General features: G+C 35.1%; 1 protein-coding gene across 6 annotated transcripts in view; it reads left to right on the top strand.

Annotated features, from left to right (window-relative positions):
• Positions 1 to 25,654, top strand: part of NUP155 (nucleoporin 155) — a 58,495-nt gene that overhangs the window by 13,152 nt on the left and 19,689 nt on the right. For all 6 annotated transcript variants that reach the window (XR_009539990.1, XM_060146968.1, XM_060146969.1 and 3 more), the window contains exons 6-21: positions 154 to 320; positions 2,134 to 2,239; positions 3,087 to 3,160; positions 3,470 to 3,561; positions 5,599 to 5,696; positions 6,188 to 6,340; positions 7,816 to 7,916; positions 10,239 to 10,409; positions 12,677 to 12,787; positions 13,662 to 13,756; positions 14,821 to 14,909; positions 15,375 to 15,437; positions 15,959 to 16,106; positions 17,214 to 17,280; positions 18,354 to 18,469; positions 24,017 to 24,114. Coding sequence is in view for 5 of the 6 variants with exons in the window: in XM_060146968.1 (XP_060002951.1) it covers positions 154 to 320; positions 2,134 to 2,239; positions 3,087 to 3,160; positions 3,470 to 3,561; positions 5,599 to 5,696; positions 6,188 to 6,340; positions 7,816 to 7,916; positions 10,239 to 10,409; positions 12,677 to 12,787; positions 13,662 to 13,756; positions 14,821 to 14,909; positions 15,375 to 15,437; positions 15,959 to 16,106; positions 17,214 to 17,280; positions 18,354 to 18,469; positions 24,017 to 24,114 (1,749 nt within the window). In the remaining variant the exon portion in view is untranslated. The remainder of the gene's footprint in view (positions 1 to 153; positions 321 to 2,133; positions 2,240 to 3,086; positions 3,161 to 3,469; positions 3,562 to 5,598; positions 5,697 to 6,187; positions 6,341 to 7,815; positions 7,917 to 10,238; positions 10,410 to 12,676; positions 12,788 to 13,661; positions 13,757 to 14,820; positions 14,910 to 15,374; positions 15,438 to 15,958; positions 16,107 to 17,213; positions 17,281 to 18,353; positions 18,470 to 24,016; positions 24,115 to 25,654) is intronic.

Below are 25,654 nucleotides of genomic sequence, written 5' to 3'. Positions count from 1 at the left end.
TGAAATGTATGTTATACATACATTTTTTTGAAATTTTTGAGCATATCATGAACTCAGTAAGAGTATCAATTCTGAAGATAATACAGTGATTGTTTTAAAACTTTTAAAAAGCTCTTAAAGTGATTCCTATATTCTTTCTTTTAAAAAAAATAGGTTCTGGAGTTCTCAATGACAGTATGTGTGGTGGAATGCAGTTACTTCCAGATCCTTTATATTCTCTTCCTACTGATAATACTTACCTTTTAACAATAACTTCCACTGATAATGGCAGAATTTTCTTGGCTGGAAAGGATGGCTGTTTATATGAAGTAGCATACCAAGTAAGTCTGGCATTTGTAAACATTTTCATTTTCCTCCCTCTTGATGGAGTAAGACTAGATAAGCTTTTGTCTTTTCTTTTTAATTAATTTTTTTATTGGAGGATAGTTGATTTACAGTGTTGTGTTAGTTTCTGATAAGCTTTAGTCTTTATCTTCTAATTATATAGCACGTTAATATATTCTTATGGAAAGTAGTCAAACATGCAGTTAAAGTTGTAGTCCTTCATGACTACACCATACCTGTAAAACCCAGTCCTCCCCGCAAAGGTAACAGCCATTATCAGTTCTGTATATGTCCTTGTAGAATATGATGCATACATTTCTAAATACCTATAAATGTCTTTAAATATCTATAGATAATATATATGTATTTATTTGTGTGTATACATGTATACGAATACATAGTATACTTCTGTGTATATGTTTTTACTTGTATTATTGCTTAAGTTTTGTTTCATATTGGCTTTTTTTCCTTTTTCTGCCTTTTTTTTCCCCCCACGCCGTGTGGCTTGCGGGATCTTAGTTCCCCGACCAGGGATTGAAACTGGGCCAAGGCAGTGAAAGTGGCGAGCCCTAACCAATGGACCACCAGGAAATTCCCATAATTGGCTTTTTTCATTTAACTGTGCCTTGAAAGTCTTTCCTTGTCAGTATCTGGTAGATAGATATGTGTTATGTTTTGTGATTGCTGCATGATTGTCCATAAAATGGATGTATTGATACATGATTGAACAATTCCTTTCTTGATAGACTTCTAGGTTTTTATTATACCTTTCAGAAATGATGGTGTGATAAGTGTTCTTTTACAAGCCTCCTTGTGCACATGTGTAGAAGTTTTCTAGTGTGGAGACTTAGAATTCTAATAGTTGTATTATAGTATATGTGTATTGAAAACTGAATTTTCTATTTTCATTTTGCCCTCTTAAGAGTTTTAGACTCATAGCAGGCATCTTTGATTGTATCCCTTTCCTCTCCCTCCTCACTCTCACTAACCCTGGTATTTTATAACTTATTAATTTTGACCAGTCAGATAGAAGACAATTGTTTTTTATTACTAGTTGGGTTGAGCATCTTTTCATGTATTTATTGGTCATTTGTGTTTACTCTGAAATGTCTTTGTATCCTTTGCTCCATTATTTTTTCCCCCTTACTGTATTGTTGCCTTTATCATTAGGTAAACAGTAGGAAACTGATAAGACAAGTATTCTCATAGGCACACAGCTAATTAGTGGCAGAGATAGGATTAGAACTGAGGTTAGCATTTTTATGTTATATTGTATCTCTTCCTTACCCAATTTCTCTTGGTTTTGTTAACTACAAAAAGAAGATTTTGTTGTAGATTTAAGTATGGCAAAACTCGATCATTGAGGGGCAGACTGTAGATTATGATGGTGGTGGCTACTATTTTTTAAATTTCCTTTTAGCAGTAGTGGGAAGAGATAAAAATACCTCTATCCTATGTACTTTTGACACTTATAAACTACGCTTATTATTTCCCTTACTGCTTTCAAATAGGAGTTTTTAAGATAATTAAAATGAGTTCACTAACATAGCATTACTGAGGTTGCTGGAATAGACATAGCTGATTTCATTGAGAGCAGTGATTTGATTTTCGTTAAATACATTTTCTATTTTTAATTACAGGACTGAACTCAGTACTTCTCAGTACTTATTTTTGAGTAGTATGTCTTACTTTACAATTATTGGTATTTTACTAAGATTTGAGAACCTTTATAAACATGAGTATATTTTAGTTGCTATGATGGAGGTACCCACATTTACAAGTTTATGTCTTTCAATTTTTTCTTTGAAGGCAGAAGCAGGCTGGTTTAGCCAGAGGTGTAGGAAAATAAACCACTCAAAGAGTGCACTTTCTTTCCTTGTTCCTTCGTTACTACAGTTCACATTCTCAGAAGATGGTGAGTAGAAAACAAATTTGGCAAACAAAAAATTTTAACAAATCACTGACCTAACATTTTCTTCAGAAATTCTCATTCTTAATTGAAACAGTTTCTTACTAAACAGTATTTGTTATATAGTCATATCATCTTTTAAAGGGAGAAGGGATGATAAAACAGATAGCATGAGTTTTATTCCCAAGTTCCTATAAATGTAGCACCATAGAACATGTGTCTACAATAGCTATATATACTTAAACCACCCGTGTCTGTGTTTGTGAGAGAGTTAGACATTCAGACATTTAATACATGTTTTGCCTGGTCTGAAAGAAATTCCCAGCATAAAATGAATATATCTGAGTTTTTAATTGAGAGATTTAGGCAGGTGAAGTAATTTTAAAATGCTTCAGTAAAGTAAGATAAATATATCTAAAAATGTTAATATGACTGAATTTTTAAATTATTTTCTTTTACACAATGAATTATTAAACTAAACTGGAAGTTTCTTGAAGGAATGGACCAGGTATAATTATTTTATGTGTTTCTAGCATATAGTAAGCATTCATTAAATGTTGAATGTAGGAATAATTTGGAACTTGTTTTTGGTTTGGCTTAAAATTAATTTAAAGGACAGAATAACTTATTCGTGATGCTCTTAACCCAGTCACAGTATTTGATGTTTGCTTTTTTTCGCGTGCTGTCTGACCTGAATGCTTCTTGGCTTTGTCCTTGTGCAGCTACCCTAAGACTTACCTACAAAACAAAAGAAAAACCCTGAATGTAAATCAGCAATTTTAATTGGTTGTAAGTGGCTACTGTGTTTGATTTGTTAACCTCCGTTTTTTTTCTTCCTCTGTCTTATTTTTAGATCCTGTTGTTCAAATTGCAATTGATAATTCAAGAAATATTTTATATACACGATCGGAGAAAGGAGTAATACAGGTAAGTATTAATATTATACCACCATATAAGAGGGGAAGAATATCCCTGTTTTTAAGGAACAAGGTTTAGTCACTCTTGGGCTTTTCCTATGAACTGTGTGCTTTAAAAAAAAAAAAAAAACCCGCTGCTTAAGGCCCCCTTTTATGAAATTGTTAATCTCTGAATGTTTTCATACCTATATGAAGTACCAAAATTAAAGGATCCCTAAAAAGGAAAAGTTTACTTAATAAAAATTTATTTAAAAGGTTATTTTATAAAGTGTATACAGTTTATAATCATGTTTAAGTGGGTATGATTTTTTATTCACAGGTGTATGATTTGGGCCATGATGGACAAGGAATGAACAGAGTTGCCTCAGTGTCACAGAATTCTATTGTTTCTGCTGCTGGAAACATTGCTAGGTAATATGTAATTTATTCTCAGGCATTTCATTTGCAGGCATAATTATATTATTTATATGCAGTATACTAAAATTATTCCCTCCTTGAAATATCTCCAGAAAGTAAGAAATGTTGAAGGAGGTGACATCATAGGTTATGTTTGAAACAGTTGCTAGCAATGCTTCCTTTTATTCTTATGTTGGATGGTTTGAAACATAAGGCAGACTAGTTTTACAGGGTAAAGGACAGCTTGACCTGTGATTTTCCCTGGAGTTTGAAATTATGCTCTAAGTGGTCTGTGCAGGCATTATAGGTATTATGACTAGGAAACTGCAAGTCTCAAAGTTTCCTCTTTTTTAACTACTCCACCCTTCTAACAGGTCTACATGGTAGTTTCATTGGTCTGATAATGGACACAAGTACATTTCGGGAAATACAGAATTTCACAGTTGTATTAGCCTCACTGTATTCTTGAGGAAACTAAAACTAAGGATGTTATGATTTGCCTGAGGTCTAACTCCTAAGTAAGTGCTGAGATCCAACCTAAAAGCCAAGTTTTCAGACACTATACACTGTTTGCATATGTCACAAGTGACTTAGCTTCAGAAACTCTCTTCACCTAACAAAGACCTCAGATTTTCAATTTCTGTTTTCTGTGTGCCTGGGTCACTGCTACAATCAGATATCCTAGTGATAGCATGTTTTCCTTGGTCTTCAATGACCAAAAAATTCTCAAGGCAGGCAATTTGAAACAAAATTGCCTTTTACTTCTTCTAATTTTGGGGGGAAAGATTTTTTCAGATCCACAGAAAAATGAAAAGAATAGCATGATAAAATCTGATATACCCTTTATCTAAATTCACCAGTTGTTAACATTTTGCCTTATTTGCTCACTCTTAAGACCTATTTGAAAGTAAGTTGCAGACATGACTTTCACCCTTAAATCCTTCAGCTTCCATCTCCTAAACTCTTATATACTACATTATCATTACCACACCTAAAAAATTAATAATTTTATAATGTTATCCTAATTATATAGTCCATATTAAAATTACTCAGTACTCCTCCAGATCTTTCATAGCGTTTTTCTTTACATTTTTCTCCACGTTCAGCCAGAGCACATGAGCTACGTTGGTTATTAGTCTCTTTAATATAAAATGGACCTCTTACTGCCTTTTTCAAATGTTGACATTTAGTGGGGAGGGGCAGGAGAGTTATTTGTAGAATATCCCATTTTCTGAAATTTTTTTCCTTATCTATAGATTCAGGGTAATATTGTTTTTTGTTTATTTATTTACTTATTTATTTATTTGGTTTTGCCAGGTCTTAGTTGTGGCTCCAGGGCTCCTTAGTTGCAGCAAGAGGCCTCCTTAGCTGTGGCATGAGAATTCATAGTTGCAGCATGCATGTGGGATCTAGTTCCCTGACCAGGGATCAAATCCAGGCCCCCAGCTTTGGGAGACCAGGGATCAAATCCAGACCCCCAGCTTTGGGAGCACAAAGTTTAAAAAGCCCTCCCCCTTTTTAATTAGTGATAATCCTATCAATGATATTTTGATGCTCTAAGGACACCTTATTCCCCATTAACCATTTACCCAATGGATTTAGCTTTCTTTTATGGTCTTTGAAAAAAGATTACTCTTAACAATATTAATGTAAAGAACACACATTCACACTGAGGTTTTGCCAGTTCTTGCTCCTTTTGCACTACTTTCCTAAAAAGTAGCCTTAAAACTATTTTAGCATGTTTAAACATGTAAAAATCCTACTGGAGGGGCTTCCCTAGTGGCGCAGTGGTTGAGAGTCCGCCTGCCGATGCAGGGGACACGGGTTCGTGCCCCGGTCCAGGAAGATTCCACATTCCGCAGAGCGGCTGGGCACGTGAGCCATGGCTGCTGAGCCTGCATGTCCGGAGCCTGTGCTCCGCAACAGGAGAGGCCACAATAGTGAGAGGCCCGCATACCACAAAAAAAAAAAAAAAAAAATCCTGGTGGAATATATTCCTTGTAATTGAGTAGATATACTTTAAAAATAAACTTTAGTTTTTCTTTCTTCTAGGACCATAGATCGTTCTGTTTTTAAACCAATTGTTCAAATAGCAGTGATTGAAAACTCCGAATCACTGGACTGTCAGTTATTGGCTGTCACACATGCAGGTATGTTGTTTTATTTATATGTGTGCTTTAATGTGATAACTTTTTATAATCTTCAGGTTTGGAAATTTATGACTGAAAATATGTTTTTACTTCTGTATCAATTATAAGCCATACTAATAATTTGTAAAATTAAGGCTTTTGAAAAATCAGAAGATTCCACTCACTCTGTCTCCTCATTTTATAAATGTAAAACCAGGCCTGAAAGGTAAAGTGGCTCACATTTAGTGACAGAGCCTCAACTGGAACGCAGGCTCCCTTGTCTTATGCTTGTAGGTTCTTTCTACTGAAATGTGTTGATTTACCTCTCAATTCCAAGTGATGTCTTAGAAACCACTTCAGCTGGTAGTATGCATGATGATTTAAGATCAGTCAGGAAAGTGATATATGGCTTTAACAGAGTTCTGTGTTTTTCTGTGGAATTGTTTCAACAACACATGTACCTCATGTCTTTTATTTCCTGTTAATAATGGATAATTTTACCCCATCATCAGGTGTAAGACTGTATTTCAGCACTTGTCCGTTCAGACAGCCATGGACACGCCCTAATACATTGACACTGGTCCACATCCGCTTACCTCCTGGATTCTCAGCATCTTCAACGGTGGAAAAGCCTTCAAAAGTACATAAAGCTCTTTATAGTAAAGGTAAATTCTGAAATACTATCAGATTTAATATTAGATTCTTAAAATTATTAAAATTAGAATGCATTTTGAGGCATTTGAAATTAACAGATTTCCAGTGAAGTTCAGGATGTTATGGGTTTTTTTAATCCAGGAACTCTTTTTTTATATTAGCTTATATTTCAAATTTTTCATTGGCATATATATTAAAAATATAGTTTTTTAAAGTATCTAAGTACTTTTAAAATTGTTTTATTAGCCTTGTACATGAACTCACTGGTCAAAATCAGTGTTATAAACTGTTATAAACAGTTATAAACTGCTATAAACTTAAAATGACTTTCCTGATAACCACGCCTGCTTTGTCAGTGTCTTTATGGATATGGAGAGTTTTGCCTGTCAAAATATGAAATTTTAATAACAAACTCTTTTGGATTAATAATTAAGTTTAAAAAATGAGATTCTAGTTAAACATCAAAACTTGAAAAATCCATATGTGGTTTTCCCCAATATGAGAAAGCATTCGTAAAACAATTTGTTTTTATTTTCTAATCATTTTAAAGCCTTTTCTCTGCTATTGTACTGTGTCTTCTAATATTTTATTTTTCAACACCCAAATTAAACTTTCCTTCACAAATAGAATTTTTTCAAGTACATTGTATCATGTACCTTCATAGCATTTTTAATAACAGCTTTAATTGAGATATAATTTACATACCTTTTAAAATGTACAATCTATTAGTGTTTAGTTTATTCATGGAGTTGTACAATGATCACTACTATCTAATTTCGGAACATTTTCATCACTGCAGAAAGAAACCCTGTACCCATTAGCTGTCACTCCCTATTTCCCCCTTCTCCCAGCCCTGGGAAATCACTAGTCTACTTTCTGTTTCTATGGATTTGCCTCTTTTGGACATTTCATTTAAATGGAGTTGGAAAATACAGGACTGGCTTCTTTCTCTTAGCATAATGCTTTCAAGGTTTATCTATTGTAGCAGGTTCTTTTTTTTTTTTTGCTGAATAATATTTCATTGTGTGAGTGTACCACATTATAATTACCCATTCAGCATTGGGTGGGCATTTGGGTTGTTTCTCTTTTTTGGCTATGATGAATGATGTTGTTATAAACATTTATGTACAAGTTTTTGAGTGGACACATTTTCATTTCTTTTGGCTATACACCTAAGAATGGAATGCTGGATCATATGGTAACTTTAGAAATGTTAAAATGTGGAAAAAAAAGTTGTGTTTACCTGAAAGAAATGCAGTATAAGGTCTAGAACACTTAATAATGCTACCCTGGCACTAATTATATATCCTTTTAGGGGATTTATTTTTGTTTATTTTGTGACTTGTTTATTTATAAAGATTAATGCTGTATATTTATGTATCTGTATTAATGTCACTAATTATTAATGTCACTAATATAATAATTATGATTATTGAGGATATATATTATTTGACATCATATAAGATTTTACATATTAAACTTTTAGGTATTCTACTGATGGCAGCCTCAGAAAATGAAGATAATGACATTTTGTGGTGTGTCAACCATGATACATTTCCTTTCCAAAAGCCAATGATGGAAACCCAGGTAAGTTATCCTGAGAGATTATAAAGAATTTTTTACATAATTTTAAGTGAAGAATAAAATTATGAGAAACTTTATCTTCTGATTTATTACTGTTTGCTTCTAATAATCTAATATGATTAGCAGTCGTACTGAAAAGAAGTATATACTGTTAATTTTTTGTTTTTCCTCTTTGAGATTAGAAGTCATTATGGTACTCATTAAAAACACCTTTAACGAAAAACATTGGAACCCTTTTAGAATGTTCTTCATAATGTACCTGAAAATGCCTATATCTTTTCTGAAATGATCTTTGTCCCACTTAAATATATTATATTTTTAGTTATTATGAGGCCATGCATTATAGTTATGACTTAGAATTTTATTCTTATGATCTCTTTAATTTGTAGTTCCGCCTAAATATTTAACGTTTTTTCTTTTAATTATAGAAAATTTCAAATATATGCAAAAAATAGAATGGTAAACTGAACCCCACATTAAGAAATTACCCATTTCTCCATCTTGTTTCATATCTCTTCCCCACGTATATAAATGTATACACACAAACACATGATTGTGTTTTAAAAGTAAATATCACGTATACCACGAAGTCAGCAGAGAGGTCCTGGGTGAGAGGTGCGGCCCCGGCCTATCCTGGCCCAATCCCACACCTACGCCACCCACCCCAGCCCCCAGCCCAGGAGATGCTGAGAGGAGGCCATCTCTACTCACTCCCCTTGCTGTCCCCTACTCCACTCCCATCTGTCCTCCTAGATGCCCTAGCATAGCTCATGTTACCTGCCCCCAGAGGCTGCTGATCAAACGAGATAGACCAACCCCCACTAGGGTGTGAATGTCTGAGACTCTCTTTGGAGCCATCTCTTTAAAGGCATTTTGGTTCTAGTGTCACTAGCTGCTTCTGGTTATTTTCAAACGTGAACCCGTCTGGTTAGGGGGAGTGGGAAAAGGTGTGTGTAGATGGGAGGAGGAAGAACCAGTTCCTGGGAATGGGGGCATGGTTTGAATGGACTCTTCCAAGTTGCTTACATGGCCTAAGCAGCTGGGGTAGAGTCAGGAGGTAGGTATGGAGGCAAGGAGCACCTTTCTCAAATTCTTTTCTTTATCCTTTGAACTTTTCTGAGCACATACTGTGTTGCCTCATTATGCGACAGACTGTAAGGATTCAGAACTCAGGAAGATATAAACCCTGTCTTGATGGGAGCACAGTGTTAGCGGGTGCAGGTTTGAAATCTGGCTCTATTTCCTCAAAGCAGTGACTTAGAGGACTAACGTGTCTCTGGTCCTCAATTTCCTAATCTATAACAGTTTTAATAGTACCTACCTCTGTGGGGTGGTTGTGGGATTAAATGAGTTCATGTGTGTAAGGTGCTGAGAACACTACCTGGCACACAGGAAGCACTCGATAAACGTTAGCTACTTTTAAAGTAGATACTATATATCGTATATATCATATCACTTCACCTCTATAATACTTGAGTTCTCAAACAAATGTGGACTTTAAATATATATATATAAATATAGCTCATGAACTTTAATCAAATTCTGGTCTCCCAAAAACAGCTATACAAGACATTAAGTCAATGGAAAAATTCTGTATTGACTGGGCATTAGATTGTATTAGAGAAATGTTAATATTCTTACATGTTAGGATAGTATAGTGGTTATGTTAGAAAACATCCTTATTTTTAAGAGGTGCATGCAAAAGTATTTAGTGGTGACATGATATTCATAACTTTCAAATGGTTCAGTAAATGAAAAAATATAGAAAGAAGAAAGCAATAGGGCAAAATGCTATCAATTGTTGAATCTAGGTATCAGGCATATGGACATTTATTGTACTTTCAACATTTTATTAATGCTTAAAATTTTTTATAATAAAATATTTTAGAAGACTAGACACTTTTTTTTAGAGAGTATCTTAGTTTAGAAAGCAGATGTAACTTCGGAAGAAAACAAAAACTGTATGTCAGCAGATTTGAGCACTGAACCTACCAGTGTAGATCAATTTACCCTGGAAAGAGGGTAGAAGGTATAGTCTTCAGTTACTGAAAACATTGTAATTTTAGTAAATACTATTTATAGTTCATCCTAAGAAAATTTTGCCTTTGTCTTCTGGTATGAAAAGATTTACTATCATAGAAGATGCCTGATTAAAAGAATAGACATTAGAAAATTAAATACAGACTTTTGAGAATATTCGTGCTGATGTATTATTATTAATCTGTTAAACCCTACATTATTTAAAGATTGTATTATTCTTTTTTAGAAGGTTTTGCCTCATGTAACTTTAATAATATGTATAAAACGTTTGTTTCTTCTACATAGATGACTACTCGTGTTGATGGTCATTCCTGGGCTCTTTCTGCAATAGATGAGTTCAAAGTAGATAAGATAATCACACCCTTAAATAAGGATCATATTCCCATAACTGACTCACCAGTTGTTGTACAGCAGCACATGTTGCCTCCAAAGAAGTTTGTTCTCCTCTCAGCACAGGTATTTACATCATCTGTTAAGGTGGAGAGAAAAAGAAGAGAAGCCATATTTAACGTTTTGGTCAAAGTATTCTGCAGTAGTTGCTTAATGGAGTCGTTTACCTAAGTACTTAGGAATGTTTATTCTTAAAATATTCTTAAGGAATAGTTTATAAATACCAAAAATGCGGGCCTTCTCTAGTTGTGGCAAGGGGGGGCTACTCTTCATTGCAGTGCACAGGCTTCTCATTGCGTTGGCTTCTCTTTGTTGTGGAGCACGGGCTCTAGGCACACGGGCTTCAGTAGTTGTGGCACGCAGGCTCAGTAGTTGTGGCTTGCAGGCTCTAGAGCTCTAGAGCGCAGGCTCAGTAGTTGCTCCGCGGCATGTGGGATCTTCCTGGACCAGGGCTCAAACCTGTGTCCCCTGCATTGGCAGGCGGATTTTTAACCACTGCGCCACCAGGGAAATCCAAGAGCTTGCTGTTTATAAAGTATTGCTATTATACTTTTTCTAAAGTAGCATTTCTATCAATAGTATTCAGCATAAAATTAGTAAAACAAGCTATGTTTATTTCTTATCATGTAGTCCTCACTTGTTAAAAAAAGAATCTTTTAGTATTTATTTTTTGAGTAGCGATGCATTGACAATTCCACTGGTAAGCAGAGGGGTATACACAATAAAATCTCCCTTCTGGTTTGGGTCCCCTCCCTACCGACACCCATGTCATCAGAATCTATATCTTTCCAGAGATATGTTATGATATCAATATACAAACAATATAAGTATATTTATAAACACACATTAGCATATTGTATGCACTGTTTTATACTTTGCTTTTTATGTTTCAAAGATACATTTCAGATATCTTTCCATAGTAATATATAAAGAACTTTCTCATTCTATTTTATATTTGAAAGGCATTCCTTTATATGGATGTACCATATTTAACTAGGCCCCTATTAATAGATCATCTTTTGCCTTTAAAAATAATGCTGCGGACTTCCCTGGTGGCGCAGTGGTTGAGAGTCCGCCTGCTGATGCAGAGGACACGGGTTCATGCCCCGGTCCGGGAATATCCCACATGCTGCGGAGCGGCTAGGCCCGTGAGCCATGGCCTCTGGGCCTGTGCGTCCGGAGCCTGTGCTCCGCAATGGGAGAGGCCACAACAGTGAGAGGCCGGCGTACCACAAAAAAATAAAAATAAAATAAAATAATGCTGCAACGTTGTGCATATATCGTTTTGCCTGTGTGTGAGTAAAGCTGTAGAATTACATCTACTGGATCAAAAAGTATGTGTGTTTATCAATTTGATAGATGTTGCCAGGTTCCCTGTATATATACATACATTCACTATCAGTGAATGTTGAGTGCTTGTTTCCTTACATCCTGTGCAAGTACAATATGCCATCGTATTAAGAGTGAGATTGACTGTCTGTTCTAGTGCTTATTTTTCTGTGAATTGTCTGTTCCTGTTCTATATCCACTTTTCTATTAAGTTGTCTTTTTCTTTTTTATTTATAGAGGCTCTTTATATGTCAAGGAAACTAACTTTTTGTGATTTAGTCTCAGATATTTTTCCTGGTTTGCCATCTTATTTTGTTCACTGAGATTTTTTTTCCCATGTGGATAAGTTTATAAGTAGTTGAAATACTCAGTTTTTTGGGGGGATTTCTATTGAAGTTTAAAAAAAAAAAGACCATCCGCACTCTGAAGTTCATAAAATAATTCACCCAGAGTTTCTTCTACTACTGTTACAGTTTTATTTTGTCCTGTCTGTTTGGAATTTATCCTGTTTTAGGTATGAGTATGGATCCAGCTTCATTTTTTCCCAAAGTGGACATACTTGTGCCAACATGATTAATGAAATATCTAACTTTGATCCTTTAGTTTGAGGAGCAGCTTTTATCATATATTAAATTCTAGTGCTTACTTGAGCCTATATCAGAACTTTCTGTTTTGTTCCACTTATCTGACTGTTTATTCATGTGCTAATACCATGCATAAGATAAAGGTTTATAATATGTTTGTGTCTGACAGAGCGTGCACCCTTTTGCTTTATTTTTTAGCGGGGAGGGGCAGTGTTCTCTTATTAAGTTTTCTGCATGGATATATAGATCTAGTATAGGCTAGGAATTGAAGTGTAGATGATCTTTTTGACCAGTTTACTTCATATTCTTGAAGTTACTTTTTTGTTTCATTGCTTTTATTAAATAAGGTAGCAAGGTCAGTTGCTACTAGCCATGCTTGATAAATCTATTATTCATCCTCTTTCTTTTTGAACTTCTTAGGGGAGTCTTATGTTTCATAAACTTAGACCTGTAGATCAACTGAGGCATCTACTTGTGAGTAATGTGGGTGGAGATGGAGAAGAGATTGAAAGATTCTTTAAATTACATCAGGTAATTATTTATACCTTTTTTTATTGTGATGATATTATGTAAGTTAGGATCAAAATACTGTGGTTAATACTAGTCTTCCTTTCTTTGCCTTAATCACTGTATGTGTACTGGTACTTGGGAGCAGTATTAATATGCTATAAGGGTTTATGGTAAATGCTCAGATTTTTGTTCTGTTTTTGATAAATTCTTATCATTAAAGTGTACTAGTAAGAGTGTGATGTTCAAATTATATGATGAATGTATTTTTATTAAAAGGACAAGATATTTATAGATAAATAACTTTTTTAATTAAAAACTTTTTTTTTTTAAGCCACAACTAGAAATGATGAGGTAAAACTGGGAATGCTTAGTTTAAAATCAGGAATATCAGATCAAAGTTAAATATACACACTCTGAATTCAAACTACCAGCTCCACCATCAGAGTAGATTACTTGAATTCTCTGAGCTTCCATTTCCTTATGTGTATTAAATTATAATATGTGGAGTGAGGATTAATATGCTCTAAACTCTTAAAATAGTGCCTGGCACATGACAAGTACTTAATAAATGTTAGCTATTATTGTTATTTTCTAAAAGGTTAAAACACCATGAGAAAAAAACCCGGGAGTAGTGGGGGACTAAACCAGAAACTAAAGTAGAATCTAGATAAAAAGAAAGAGAGACCATCCTTTAATAACAGCGCCTATGATAAACTTTAAAACCAATAGTGTTTACTTCTCCTTTTTCATACCAGCTGATTTCATTCATTCAGCAAATATTTATCAAGTACCTGCTCTGTGCTAGGCACGGGTTTAAACACTGGATACAGAAGTAAACAAAACTTCTTTTGAAATGTTTATGTTTTACATAAGGAAAGATACTCTTTTTTTACAGGAAGACCAGGCCTGTGCAACTTGCCTTATTCTTGCTTGTTCCACTGCTGCCTGTGACAGAGAAGTATCTGCTTGGGCCACTCGGGCTTTCTTCAGGTATATATCACTTTCTTTTGTTCTTGGCCACTTTTTATTAATGGTTGCATTGGCTAATGTGGTTGTTTAAGGGTTTGCAAAACAGTTGAGCAACTATATAGGCAAGTTAGTAAAATTTAAATTGGAAAGGTGATAATACTACTGGAAGCAACTAGATTAGCATAATTTATGCATTGTTACTCTTTCTCTGGATTCTCTTCTCCAACTTCTTTTGTCTAGTCTTCTACCTCAGTTATTATCTCATCTATCTTTTCTACTTCCTCAAACACTACCAGTTCTGCTTTATGTGTATCATTTGCATTGAGAGATTGAGTCACTTTTAGAAAACTTGATATCAAAGAGATATTATTTGGAAAATATTTAGCTAAGAATAAATTTAAAATGCAATTTTGTTTAAAAGAATTTTTTGAGTAGTCTAACCATAATCTAGTATGAAAATTACAGTACCATATACTTATTAAATACATTCTGTGCATTGCAGACTCTTCTTTAGAAATTGCCAGAGTCCCTTATGATTCTTCTTGTTAGCAATTTGAAGTCAACATTTACTAAATATTTTATTATGTATCTGTGTATATTTCACTGTCAACACAATGCATTTAAAGTCTCTAATGTTTTTTTAATATTTATTTATGGCCGCGTCGGGTCTTTGTTGCTGCATGTGGGCTTTCTCTAGTTACGGCGAAAGGGGACTACTCTTCATTGAGGTGCACAGGCTTCTCATTGCAGTGGCTTCTCTTGTTGCGGAGCACGGGCTGTAGGCGCGTGGGCTTCAGTAGTTGTGGTGCTTGGGCTCAGTAGTTGTGGCTCGCGGGCTTTAGAGCACAGGCTCAGTAGTTGTGGTGCACAGGCTTAGTTGCTCTGTGATGTGTGGGATCTTCCTGGACCAGGGATTGAACCCATGTCCCCTGCATTTACAGGCAGATTGTTAACCACTGTGCCACCAGGAAAGTCTCTAGTGTTTAAAGCATTTATTTTGAAGCTAAGCAGGACTTGAAACAGTTCTAGCTTTTAAGATGTATAGTTTCACTGAATAAACTCAGCCCCTGTTGTCATAAAAATAGGTATGGTGGTGAAGCACAGATGAGATTTCCAGCCACTCTCCCCGCTCCAAGTAATGTTGGTCCCATCTTGGGGTCTCCTGTCTACTCTGGTGAGTATGAAACATTGAAATGAAACTGTTTCTAATAGAGTTGAATTTTAGAAGCTTTGTAGTATATTTTAATGGATAAAAAATTTCATTGTATTTTCTTTACTGCTACTGCATTATTAGGGAATAATTCTATAGATGTCTGACTCTTAGTGTTATGATATATTAATATTGAATCTTTAGTGTATACTGGGAAACAAAATAAGATATAACCAGTAGTATTTACAGAACTCATTTGTTATTTATTCAAAAGGAGAGAGGTTTAATAACAAACTCCCACCTCAATGTTTTCCAAAGTGGGGATTGTTAGAAAGTTGCTGGGAAATGAGTCCCTAATTCTTGAATATATTATGGGTGGTGCCACTCCTCACTCTTACACTTAGAAACAGTTTCTGTGTCTAATTTTGATCAGATACAAAAAAACTGGGAGATAATTTTATAAATCTTTATATTCTTCTTTCTTTTTAGGTTCTCCTGTTCCTAGTGGTAGTACATACCTGAATCCATCCTTTTTGGGAACACCATCTCAAGGTACCTCTTTTCTTTGTTTTAGGTTGCTACTACTATTCTCTTTGAGGAGCTAACATTGTGAATTACTATTCTTAATGCTTAGAATGGGAAAGATTAACTTGTCCTATTCCCCTGAAAATAATGTAGTTTAATAGAAGTGGCATCCAAGCAAGTATTGGCATTTGACCATGAATGCCTTTACTTAGTGGACCTGGAAAGCCCCCTTTTTGAGTATCAGGACTTAATTACCAGCCCTGAACTGTATAATTAGTCCTGTTTTACTCCCAGCATTAATGTGCAGTGATTGCAAACTTGCTTTCCTTTTCATCCTGCATTGCGCACACTTGAAAGCCAACTTGGGAGTTCCTCTCCAAGTCTAAATCTCTCTTCTTATCAAGGAAAACCAAATTAAATAGCTATTTATTTCAGTATTCTTGTAATTGTTTTTACCTATGGGTCTAGGGACAACTGACTTGGGTTATTGAGAATTCTGAATATTTAAGGTTAAGTTTAAAGATTTGTTTTTCTTACGTGTGTACAAGGTGTTCATCCTCCTGCTATGTCAACTCCAGTGTGTGCTATGGGAAATCCAGCAACTCAGGCCACAAGTATGAGTTGTATGGCTGGACCAGAGATTGTGTACTCTGGAAAACACAATGGTATTTGCATTTACTTTTCTCGAATCATGGGGTAAGTTTTTCATGGGATAATTAACTATTGCTTACCTTGTTCTATTGTGTATAGCTGAACATTTTTAACTTTAAATTTGGGACATCATTTGTGCCTACTAAATTTTACTTACAGTTTAAGCTCACTTGTCCATTAATAAGATTGTTTTCTGTCATTCAGCTTTTTTATTATCTAACCATCTGTATTTGTTACTGTGTTTTATATATGTATATATATCTTCAAAATATATCTACATATACTAATATGTAGTGTAACAAACCACCCCATAACTCAGTGACATGTGTCTGCAAGTCAGTTAGGCAGTTCTGGTCTTGGCTAGGCTCACAATGCATTTGAAATCAGCATTGAGGTTGAAGAGAGTTGTGTCACTCTTGGCTGGACTCTCACATGTTTAGGGTTATGTTTGTGTGTTGGTCTAGAATGGCCTCAGCTGAGACAGCTGGATTGTTCTCCACATGGTCTCTCATCCTCTAGCAGGCTAGTCAAGGATCATAGACTTGGTGGTGGTAAGGTTCCATGAGAGAGAGTAGAAACTTGCAGAGCCTCAGGATGCCTGGGCTCAGAATAGGTCTGCTATCACTTCTGCCTGACTTACTTGGCAGGGGGACATCTCCAAGCCAGCCCAGATTCAAAAAGTGGGAAATAGACTCCTCGTTATAAAGGAGGCATCAGAGTCATATTGTAAAGAGGATAGGTGTGGGGAGGGATAAAGAATTACAGCCATTTTTCAATCATTGTACCAGATCCACTTAATTATCATGTCTGGTGTGTATTTTTCTTAGATTTGAGTTGTATGCTTTCATATGAATCATTTGCTTAAAAATGTGAAACAGTGCAGAACTCACTTTATAAGCTTCCTTGTTTCCAATTTATTACCCAGGGTCTTTGATTTTTCTTCAACAGTATTTCATTATGTGAAATGACTTAGATCTGTCAGGTTTGGAAATTTTCCTGGTTTTTTTGTTCGTTCAGATAACTTAGTAAAATGTTAAATGAAGTCATTGCTACACTTTAAAAACTAAATAAACACATAGAAAGGAATTTACTACTTATTGTAATTGTTTTTATTCATCTACAGCACAATCATTAAAACATTTTTTGTTCCAGAAACATCTGGGATGCTAGTTTAGTTGTGGAGAGAATATTCAAGAGTGGCAACAGAGAGATCACTGCAGTAAGTGTGTTATATAAATAACAGTATTCCATTATCTCTGTGGAGCCAGTTTACGTTATTAATGGGGAAGTAGATTGTTTTATATCTCTTGATGTTATAAACAACATGCAATGATTATTCCTTTATATACATGTTTGTGTACTCGTCCAGTAAACTGTTCACCCCCTGAGTTACATCTCAGCTCTGTCACTTACTAATGATGAGTAAATTTCTTAACATTTCAGAGCCTGATATCTCACAGTAAAATGAGAATGTATCTCCCTCATAACATTGTTATGAGGGCTAAATAGAATCAGTCCTAATACTTAATATTGCTCAAAGTTACAATTTAATGTATTGCTTATATGCCCCCAAACTCCAAGAACCTAGCACTAATTTCCATGTATTGGTGTACTTTCCAGAGTGCTTTAAGAAACACAGAAATTTGTACTATCATAAATTCAGGTTTTAAAGGGTTTTTTTTAATGTGAAGTATGCATGCAATTTATTTTAAGCTTTTTTTCTTTTTAAGATGGAAAGATACTAAATATCTTTTTAACTCTGATACTCTATTTTAAAGTTCTAAATTTTAAAGTTGCTCAGAGTCAGAATGTATTAACATAGTATGTGATTCCATTTGTGTGAATTTCGAACAGGCAAAACCAGTCTATATTCTATGATAGAGGTAAGAAAAGTAGTCGGTTACCTAGGAGGTAGAATGACTAATGACTAGAAAAGGGGCAATAGGGAACTTTTTTGGGTGTTGGAAATACCCTATATTGTGATCTGGGTGGTGACTATATAAAGATGTAAAAAGTTATCAAGGTATTCACTTAAGATTTGTGTATTTTACTGTCTGTAAATTATATCTCATTAAAACCAGAGCAGCAGGGGGTGGAGGGATGTGGGTGTCTAGCCCTTTATTCTGGTCACCAAGTATAAATTGATAAAAGAAATAACTTTACTGTTTATGAAGATAGGGTACCTTAGAATTAAAACTTCATGTTCAATTATGGGTATACAGCATATGTGTTTTTTATAGAAGCTTTTTTTTCATTGTTTTTAAATGTTTGAAAATATTTCCTTTCTTTCAGATTGAAAGTAGTGTTCCCTCCCAGCTGCTGGAGTCAGTGCTACAAGAACTGAAAGGTTTGCAAGAATTTCTAGACAGAAACTCCCAGTTTACAGGAGGACCATTAGGAAATCCAAAGTAGGAATAAATAAGATTTATTTCCCTTTTTATTCTGAGATTTAATTTACATGTTATAAAATTCATCCTTTTAAAAAGTTTCATGGTTTTTAGTATATTCATAAAGTTAAACTATCATCACCACTATCTAGTTCCAGAACATTTCCATCACACCAAAAAGAAACCCTATGCCCATTAGCAGTCACTCCATGTCTTAATTCAAGCTGAAATAACAAAGATACCATAAACTAACTGGCTTAGACAACAAACATTTATTTTTCATAGTTCTGGAGGCTGGAAGTCTGAGATAGGGTGCCAGCATGGTCAAGTTCTGGTGAGGACCTTCTTCCTGGTTTGCCGACAGCTGCTTTCTTTTTGTGTCATTACATGGCAGAGAGAAAACCAGACAGCAAGTCCTCTGGTTTTTTCTTAGAAGGGTAGTAATCTTATCATGGGTCTCCACCTTCATGAGCTCACCTAAACTTAATTACCTCCCAAAGGCCATACCTCCAAAAATACCATCGCTTTGAGGATTACTATGATTTTGGTGGGACACAAACATTCAGTTGGTAACACTGCAAAGTTGTCTTTCCCCTAGTCCCTGGCAAATACTAATCCACTCTCTGTTTCTATGGATCTGCCATATTTTGGATCTTTTATGTAAATGCAGATATACAGTATGTGGCCTTTTGTTTCTGGCTTTTCTCTTAGCATAATATTTTCATGTTCATATATTGTAGTGTATATCAGTACTTGGTTTCATTTTTCAGTTCATCGTTTGATGCACATTTGCCTTGTTTCACCATTTTTTTTTTCTTTTTTTTAATTGATTTTTTTGTTTTTTATTGAAGTATAGTTGATTTACAATGTTGTGTTTCAGCTTTTTGGCTATTATGAATAATGCTGATATGCACATTCCTGTAAAAGTTTTTGCGTGGACACATGTTTAGGATGAACATTTTTTGTTGCTGTTGTTATAAAAGTAATATGGACTTGTAAAAAATTCACATCACTCCCCTGATGAATTAATTTGAAGTATGACAATATAAACTTTCAAATCATATGTGAACATACATGAATATATGAATACACATGTATATGAATATACATTTCTTTTTTAATACAATTTTTAAAGCTTATACTCCATTTACAGTTACTAAAAAATAATTGGCTATATTCCTTGTGTTTTACAATACATCCTCATAGCCTGTCTTATACCCAGAAGTTTGTACCTCTCACTCCCCTACCCTTATATTGCCCACCCCTCCACCCCCTCCCCACTGGTGACCACTTGTTTTGTTCTCTATATCTGTGAGTCTGCTTCTTTTTTGTTATATCCACCAGCTTGTGTATTTTTTAGATTCTACATATAAGTGATATACAGTATTTGTCTTTCTCTGATTTATTTCACTTAGCATAATGCTCTGCAAGTCCATCCATGTTGCTGCAGATGACAAAATTTCGTTCTTTTTTATGGCTGAGTAGTAGTCCACTGTAAAAGTAGGATCTAGGTAGGCATACTTTTTGTGAAACATCGTTTACATTCAGTATATTCTTTAGAGCATTCCAAAAATAATAGAATAAATTTTGTTTGTATTGGCTACATTTTATTCCATTATATTCAAGCAATTAGTGGTATAACTCTATGCGTAATTAGGTTGTTTCTATTTCTTGATGGTATAAACAGGGTTCAGTGAGTATTCTTTATACCTGTTTGTGTACTTGTTCAGTAATATTCAGATGAATTTCTTTAGAAGTAAAATTTTGGGATATAAGAGCTTTTAAAAATGTTGGTATGTAGTATTTGGTTGTCCCCTGAGAAGATTATACCAATTATTTTTAGCCTTCAGAACTCTTTTTAAGTGTATCTTAACATGTATATATTGATTTCTAGCCCCTGCCACTTTTTAATTCAGTTTAAGAATCTTTGTCTTTTAACTCCCTCTCATTTTGTTGGGGTTAATTAAATGTTTGATCTGTTTGTCACCAGATCAAACTTGTGGGTTTTGTTGTGGTTTGGGGTTTGTTTGTTTGTTTTTCTCCCCTTCCGTTTTACTGGATTGATTTAAAAGTTTTATGTATGACTTTTCTTCTTCTGATAGTTAGTTTTAAATTCTGAAAAATATACATCTCAGTCATCATTAATTGAACAGAATCTGTTATCTTACCTCCTTCCCCTACCCTCTACCACTGTCCTTCTTCCTACATAGCAGGAATTTTAGTTGGAAGGTGTTTTTTTTCTTTTTCTTTTCCACCATTATATTATTCTTCTGTTAATAGTTTCTAAGCAGTTTATTGAATTTACAATTATAGCCTCAATTATAACCTTCGATTTTGTAACCTACTACTTTGCTAATATCTCTTTACGATTTTTAGTAGTTTTTTTCATTGAGTTTTTTGGATTTTTCAAATATGTCATCCTGTCATCTGCAAATAGAGATAGTTCTACCATTTTCTTTCTAACTCTAGTTGCTTTCTTCTGTCTGCATAGGCTAATATCTCCAGCATAGTGTTAAAGAGTGGAGATAATGGTGCGCATCCTGCTCTTATTCCTGACTTCAATGGGAAAGTGTGTAGTGTTTCCCCACTAAAGAAGATGCCTAGATATAGTTTAACATGATAAGAAAGTATCCATCCATTTCTATTTTATTGAGTATTTTTATAAAATGAGTATTGAAGTATGTTAAATGTATTGTCTACATCTTATAGAGATGATTGTATAATTTTTTTCCTTACCTTTATTAAGAGATTTCCTAATTTCAACCAACCCTCACAACATTAGTCTCACTGAGTATGGGAATTTTTAAATAGCTTTTCTTTTTTTTTTTTTTTTTTTTTGCGTTACACGGGCCTCTCACTGTCGTGGCCTCTCCCGTTGCGGAGCGCAGGCTCAGTGGCCATGGCTCACGGTCCCAGCTGCTCCGCGGCATGTGGGATCCTCCCGGGCCGGGACACGAACCCGTGTACCCTGCATCGGCAGGCGGACCCCCAACCACTGCACCACCAGGGAAGCCCCTAAATAGCTTTTTGAGATAAAACTTACATACCATAAAATTCACTTGTTTTAAATCGGTTCAGTGATTTAGTAAATATATAGAATTTCTTCAGTCATGACAACAATCCATTTTTAGACCACATCCGTCTTGTTCATTTGCAGTCACTCCCCATTTCTGCCCTTCAGCCCCAAACAATTACTAATGTATTCTGTCTCTGTAGATTTACATATTCTTGACATTTCATATAAATGGAATCATACAGCGTGTGGTCTTCAGAGTCTTAGTATCTTTGCTTTGCTTCTTTGGGTATGTTCCGTGCACATACAGCCTAGGAGGTGAGCCCAGAAGTTGTGTTCGTCTTCCTCAGAATTAGGGGATCTCCTCCTCCAGCCTCTTCTTGCTCTGATTTCCCATATATTCCCTAGCTCCCAGAGGCCTCTTTTACTGGTCCTCTGGATAGAAAGTCAGTGTTTTCTCCCAGTTTTCACTGTCTTATCATACAGCTTTGCAGAAGTGGTGGTGCCTTTGGGGCAAAGCATCAAGAGAAATAACTGATTCCCTCCAAACTTTTTGGACCACACGGCCCCCTTTTCTCAGTTCTTCTGCTCCAGTGTTTCTCAACCTTGGCACTGTAGACATTGTAGACTAGATAACTCTTGGTGCTGGGGACTGTCTTGTGCATTGTAGGATGTTTAGGATTATCCTTGGCCTCTGCCTACTAGATACCAGTAGCTCTCCCCAGTTATGACTCGAAATGTCTCCAGAAGTTGCTGAATGTTCCTTGGGAGTTTTACTCACCATACTGTTTTGAGACTCAGTTCACCTTTGGACAAAGCCTGAAGATAAAGGAGTTGGGGGCAACCCAGTATACTCACCTCCATATGGATTATCATTCGAGTTTTGACTTCCCCTCATCAATCTGTGTGCTATTAGAGTCCTCAGGTGAATAGTTGCTTTTTGTATCGTGTCCAAAGTTCCCACTTGTAGTCAGTGAGAGAGACTGTAACAGGCTTACTCCATCTTGGCCAGCACCATCAGTTGAGTTTTTTATTTAGTATCATTATGTGAATCTGGTTTCAAACGTATTTAATGTGTTTTAATCCATTGCAGGTTGTTTTTTCAATGGAAAATTATCCCAACCTTTTGCCTCTTCAGACTGCTCTGGAGTCCTTTTTGACAGTATTTGGTAGCATCTTTGCTTTCTAGCGTGAAAGGACATCTCAGGCTCATTTGGTACAATTCTTGCCCTAGAACTGGATTTGGCCATTTCTCTAGGGAGCCCTAGTTTCTTTTGGTAGGAAAGGGTATTAGAGACTACAGCTAGAGGTATTAATTCCTACTGGTCATGCTATATGTTGTTTTGCTTTTTATTTTTTTTAAAACAACAAAATTATGAGTTTGTATTGTTTTTCAGTTCAGCTTTAAGATTAAAGAGAATTTGCTCAGTTTCTTTTATAGTATAGTTGTATTGCTTTTACCCTAAAAATTTTGTTTTCTAACAACATTGACATAATCACTTATGAACCTCATCCGACAGTGTACCTATTATAGCTTCAGTAGTCATACTTTTTTTTTTTTTGCCATGCTCCATGGCTTGCAGGATCTTAGTTCTCCCATCAGGGATCGAACCCGTGCTCCCTGCATGGAGTCTTAACCACTTGACTGCCAGGGAAGTCCCTCTTTTTTATTTTAAATGGAAGTATAGTCCATTTACAGTATTATATTGGTTTCAGGTATACAGCATTGTGATTCAATATTTTTACAGATTATACTCCATTGGAAGTTATTACAAAATAATGGCTATAATTCCCTGTGCTATACAGTACATCCTTTTTGCTTATCTATTTTTTACATAGTATTTTGTATCTCTTAATCTCATACCTGTAATTTGCCCCTTCCCTCTTCCCTCTCCCACTTAGTAACCACTAGTTTGTTTTCTATGCCTGTGAGTCTGTTTCTGTTTTGTATATACATTTTTTGTTTAAGTTCTTCATTCTTTTCTTTGCATCCCTGAAGTTGCATTAAGAGCTGAAATAATCAGATTCTTCACCAAATGAGCACCAAATGCTTTTATTAGCTCATTTCTCTCAGTGACCAGTATTCCCTGACAGCAGGTTCTTTGCTTTTCACTTTTGTCCTGAAGTTTTCATATCTGTAAAATGGTATTCTTAATAATACGTACCTTATAGAGTTGTTGTATTATGTTAAATCATTGGTGGGGACAGAAAGCAAGTGTTTGATAAATGGAAGCTATTGTTATTAACCATTTACTCTCAGTGAAAATTTAAGCATCTGAGAGATTAAAATGCTCCAGGTGTAAATTGTTGTATTGATTTGTCAGTGATTATTTCACTAATCTACAGAGGAAAAGAATATTTACAACATATTCCAGTTCATTATATACAGAATAGGCAAATTTATAGAATCAGAAAGTAGATGAGCTGTTGCTTAGGGTAGGGCGGGGGAAATGAGAATTGACTGCTAATGGAAAGTGAGTAAAAATGTTCTAAAATTAAGTTGTGGTGATAATTGCACAACCCTTTGAATATACTTTCTGGAATTTTTGTTTCAGTACTACTGCCAAAGTGCAGCAGAGGCTGATAGGATTCATGCGCCCTGAAAATGGAAATACCCAGCAAATGCAACAGGAGCTGCAGAGGAAGTTTCATGGTAAATTATTGCTTCTGATCAGTTAAATGTACATGACTCCAGTAAAGAGTTTTATTAGGTGAATAGAAAAGAGTGGACATCTCTTGATAAGATCATTTGTGGTAACAAATATTTTTATTAAAGTAATATTAGTGTGATTTAAAAAGTAAGATGATATGGACATCATATATTTCCACAACTTTCAGCTCATAAAAGGTTTTCATTTCTTCCACCAGAAAACATGACACACACTTTTTTTTTTAACTTTTTTTGGGGGTGGGGGGAGTGCTGCATCCCGTGGCCTGTGGGATCTTAGTTCCCCGACGAGGGATCGAACCCAGGCCCCCTGTAATGGAAGCGAGGAGTCCTAACCACTGGACCGCCAGGGAATTCCCCGATACACACCTTTTTTTAATGAATTTTTTTATTGTGCTAAAATATACATAACATAAAATTTACCGTTTTAACCATTTTTAAGTGTACAGTTCAGTGGCATTCAGTAAGTTAAGTTCACATGATTTCCTGTAGCATGGTGATTGCAAAAAGCACCACTATCCATCTCCAGAATGTTTTCATCTTTCTAGTCTGAAACTCTGTACCCATGAAATAATAACTCCCCATTTTCCCCTGCCCCCGACCCCTGACAGTCACCTTTTTTTTTTCCTGTCTGAATTTTACTACCCTGTGTACCTCATGTAAGTGGAGTCATATAGTATTTGTTTTTTTGTGTGACTGCCTTATTTCACTTAGCATATAATGTCTTCAGAGTTCACATATGTAGTGGCATGTGTTGGAATTTCCTTCCTTTCTGAGACTGAGTAGTACTCCATTGTGTATATCAACCACATTTTGTTTATCCTTTCATTTCTTGGTGGACACTTAGGTTGCCTTCATCTTTGGGGTATTGTGAATAATCCAGCTATGAACATGGTGTACAAATAGAAATTTGAGTCCCTACTTTTAATTGTTTTATTATATATCCTGAAGTGTAATTGCTGGATTATGTGTAATTCTGTTTTTAATTTTTTGAGGAGCCACCATAACTTTTCCATAGCAACTATACCATTGTATTGGTACATTTCCACTGGTAGTACACAAAATATTCCAATTCCTCCACATTGTCACCAATAATTTTTCTTTTTCTTTTTTTTAAAAACCATTTCTATCCTAATGTGTGTGAAGTGGTATTTCTTGGAGAGTTAAAAATGTGAATCAAATGTTAGGTTGTGTTTTTTTATTTATTATAAAAAAGTAACAACTAAGGAAACAGCAAGGGAACTGAAAAGTTCTTATAACCAATAATTATTCCAGATGTGAATTGGCATAGTAATAAAATATCGTTTAAATTTTGCCTGCCATTCATTTTTTTTTTTAAGTTCTTTTGCCTTCCATTGTTTGAGCCAATTATTCTGGCTGATAGAACTTTGCTAGTTAAGACTCAGCTATTTACTTTTGTTCCAACGTACTTTCTTTCCTTCATGCTGGACCTAGTTTTCTGTTCACTATTTTGTAAATTCTTCTTTCAGTACTTCTTTTCAAGTAAACTTGACAAAATACAAGC

This window comes from Lagenorhynchus albirostris, chromosome 3 (genome assembly GCF_949774975.1).
Source record: "Lagenorhynchus albirostris chromosome 3, mLagAlb1.1, whole genome shotgun sequence".
NCBI lineage: Eukaryota > Metazoa > Chordata > Mammalia > Artiodactyla > Delphinidae > Lagenorhynchus > Lagenorhynchus albirostris.
Note: the sequence above shows the minus strand (reverse complement) of the source record. Positions and strands in the feature narration are given on the sequence as shown.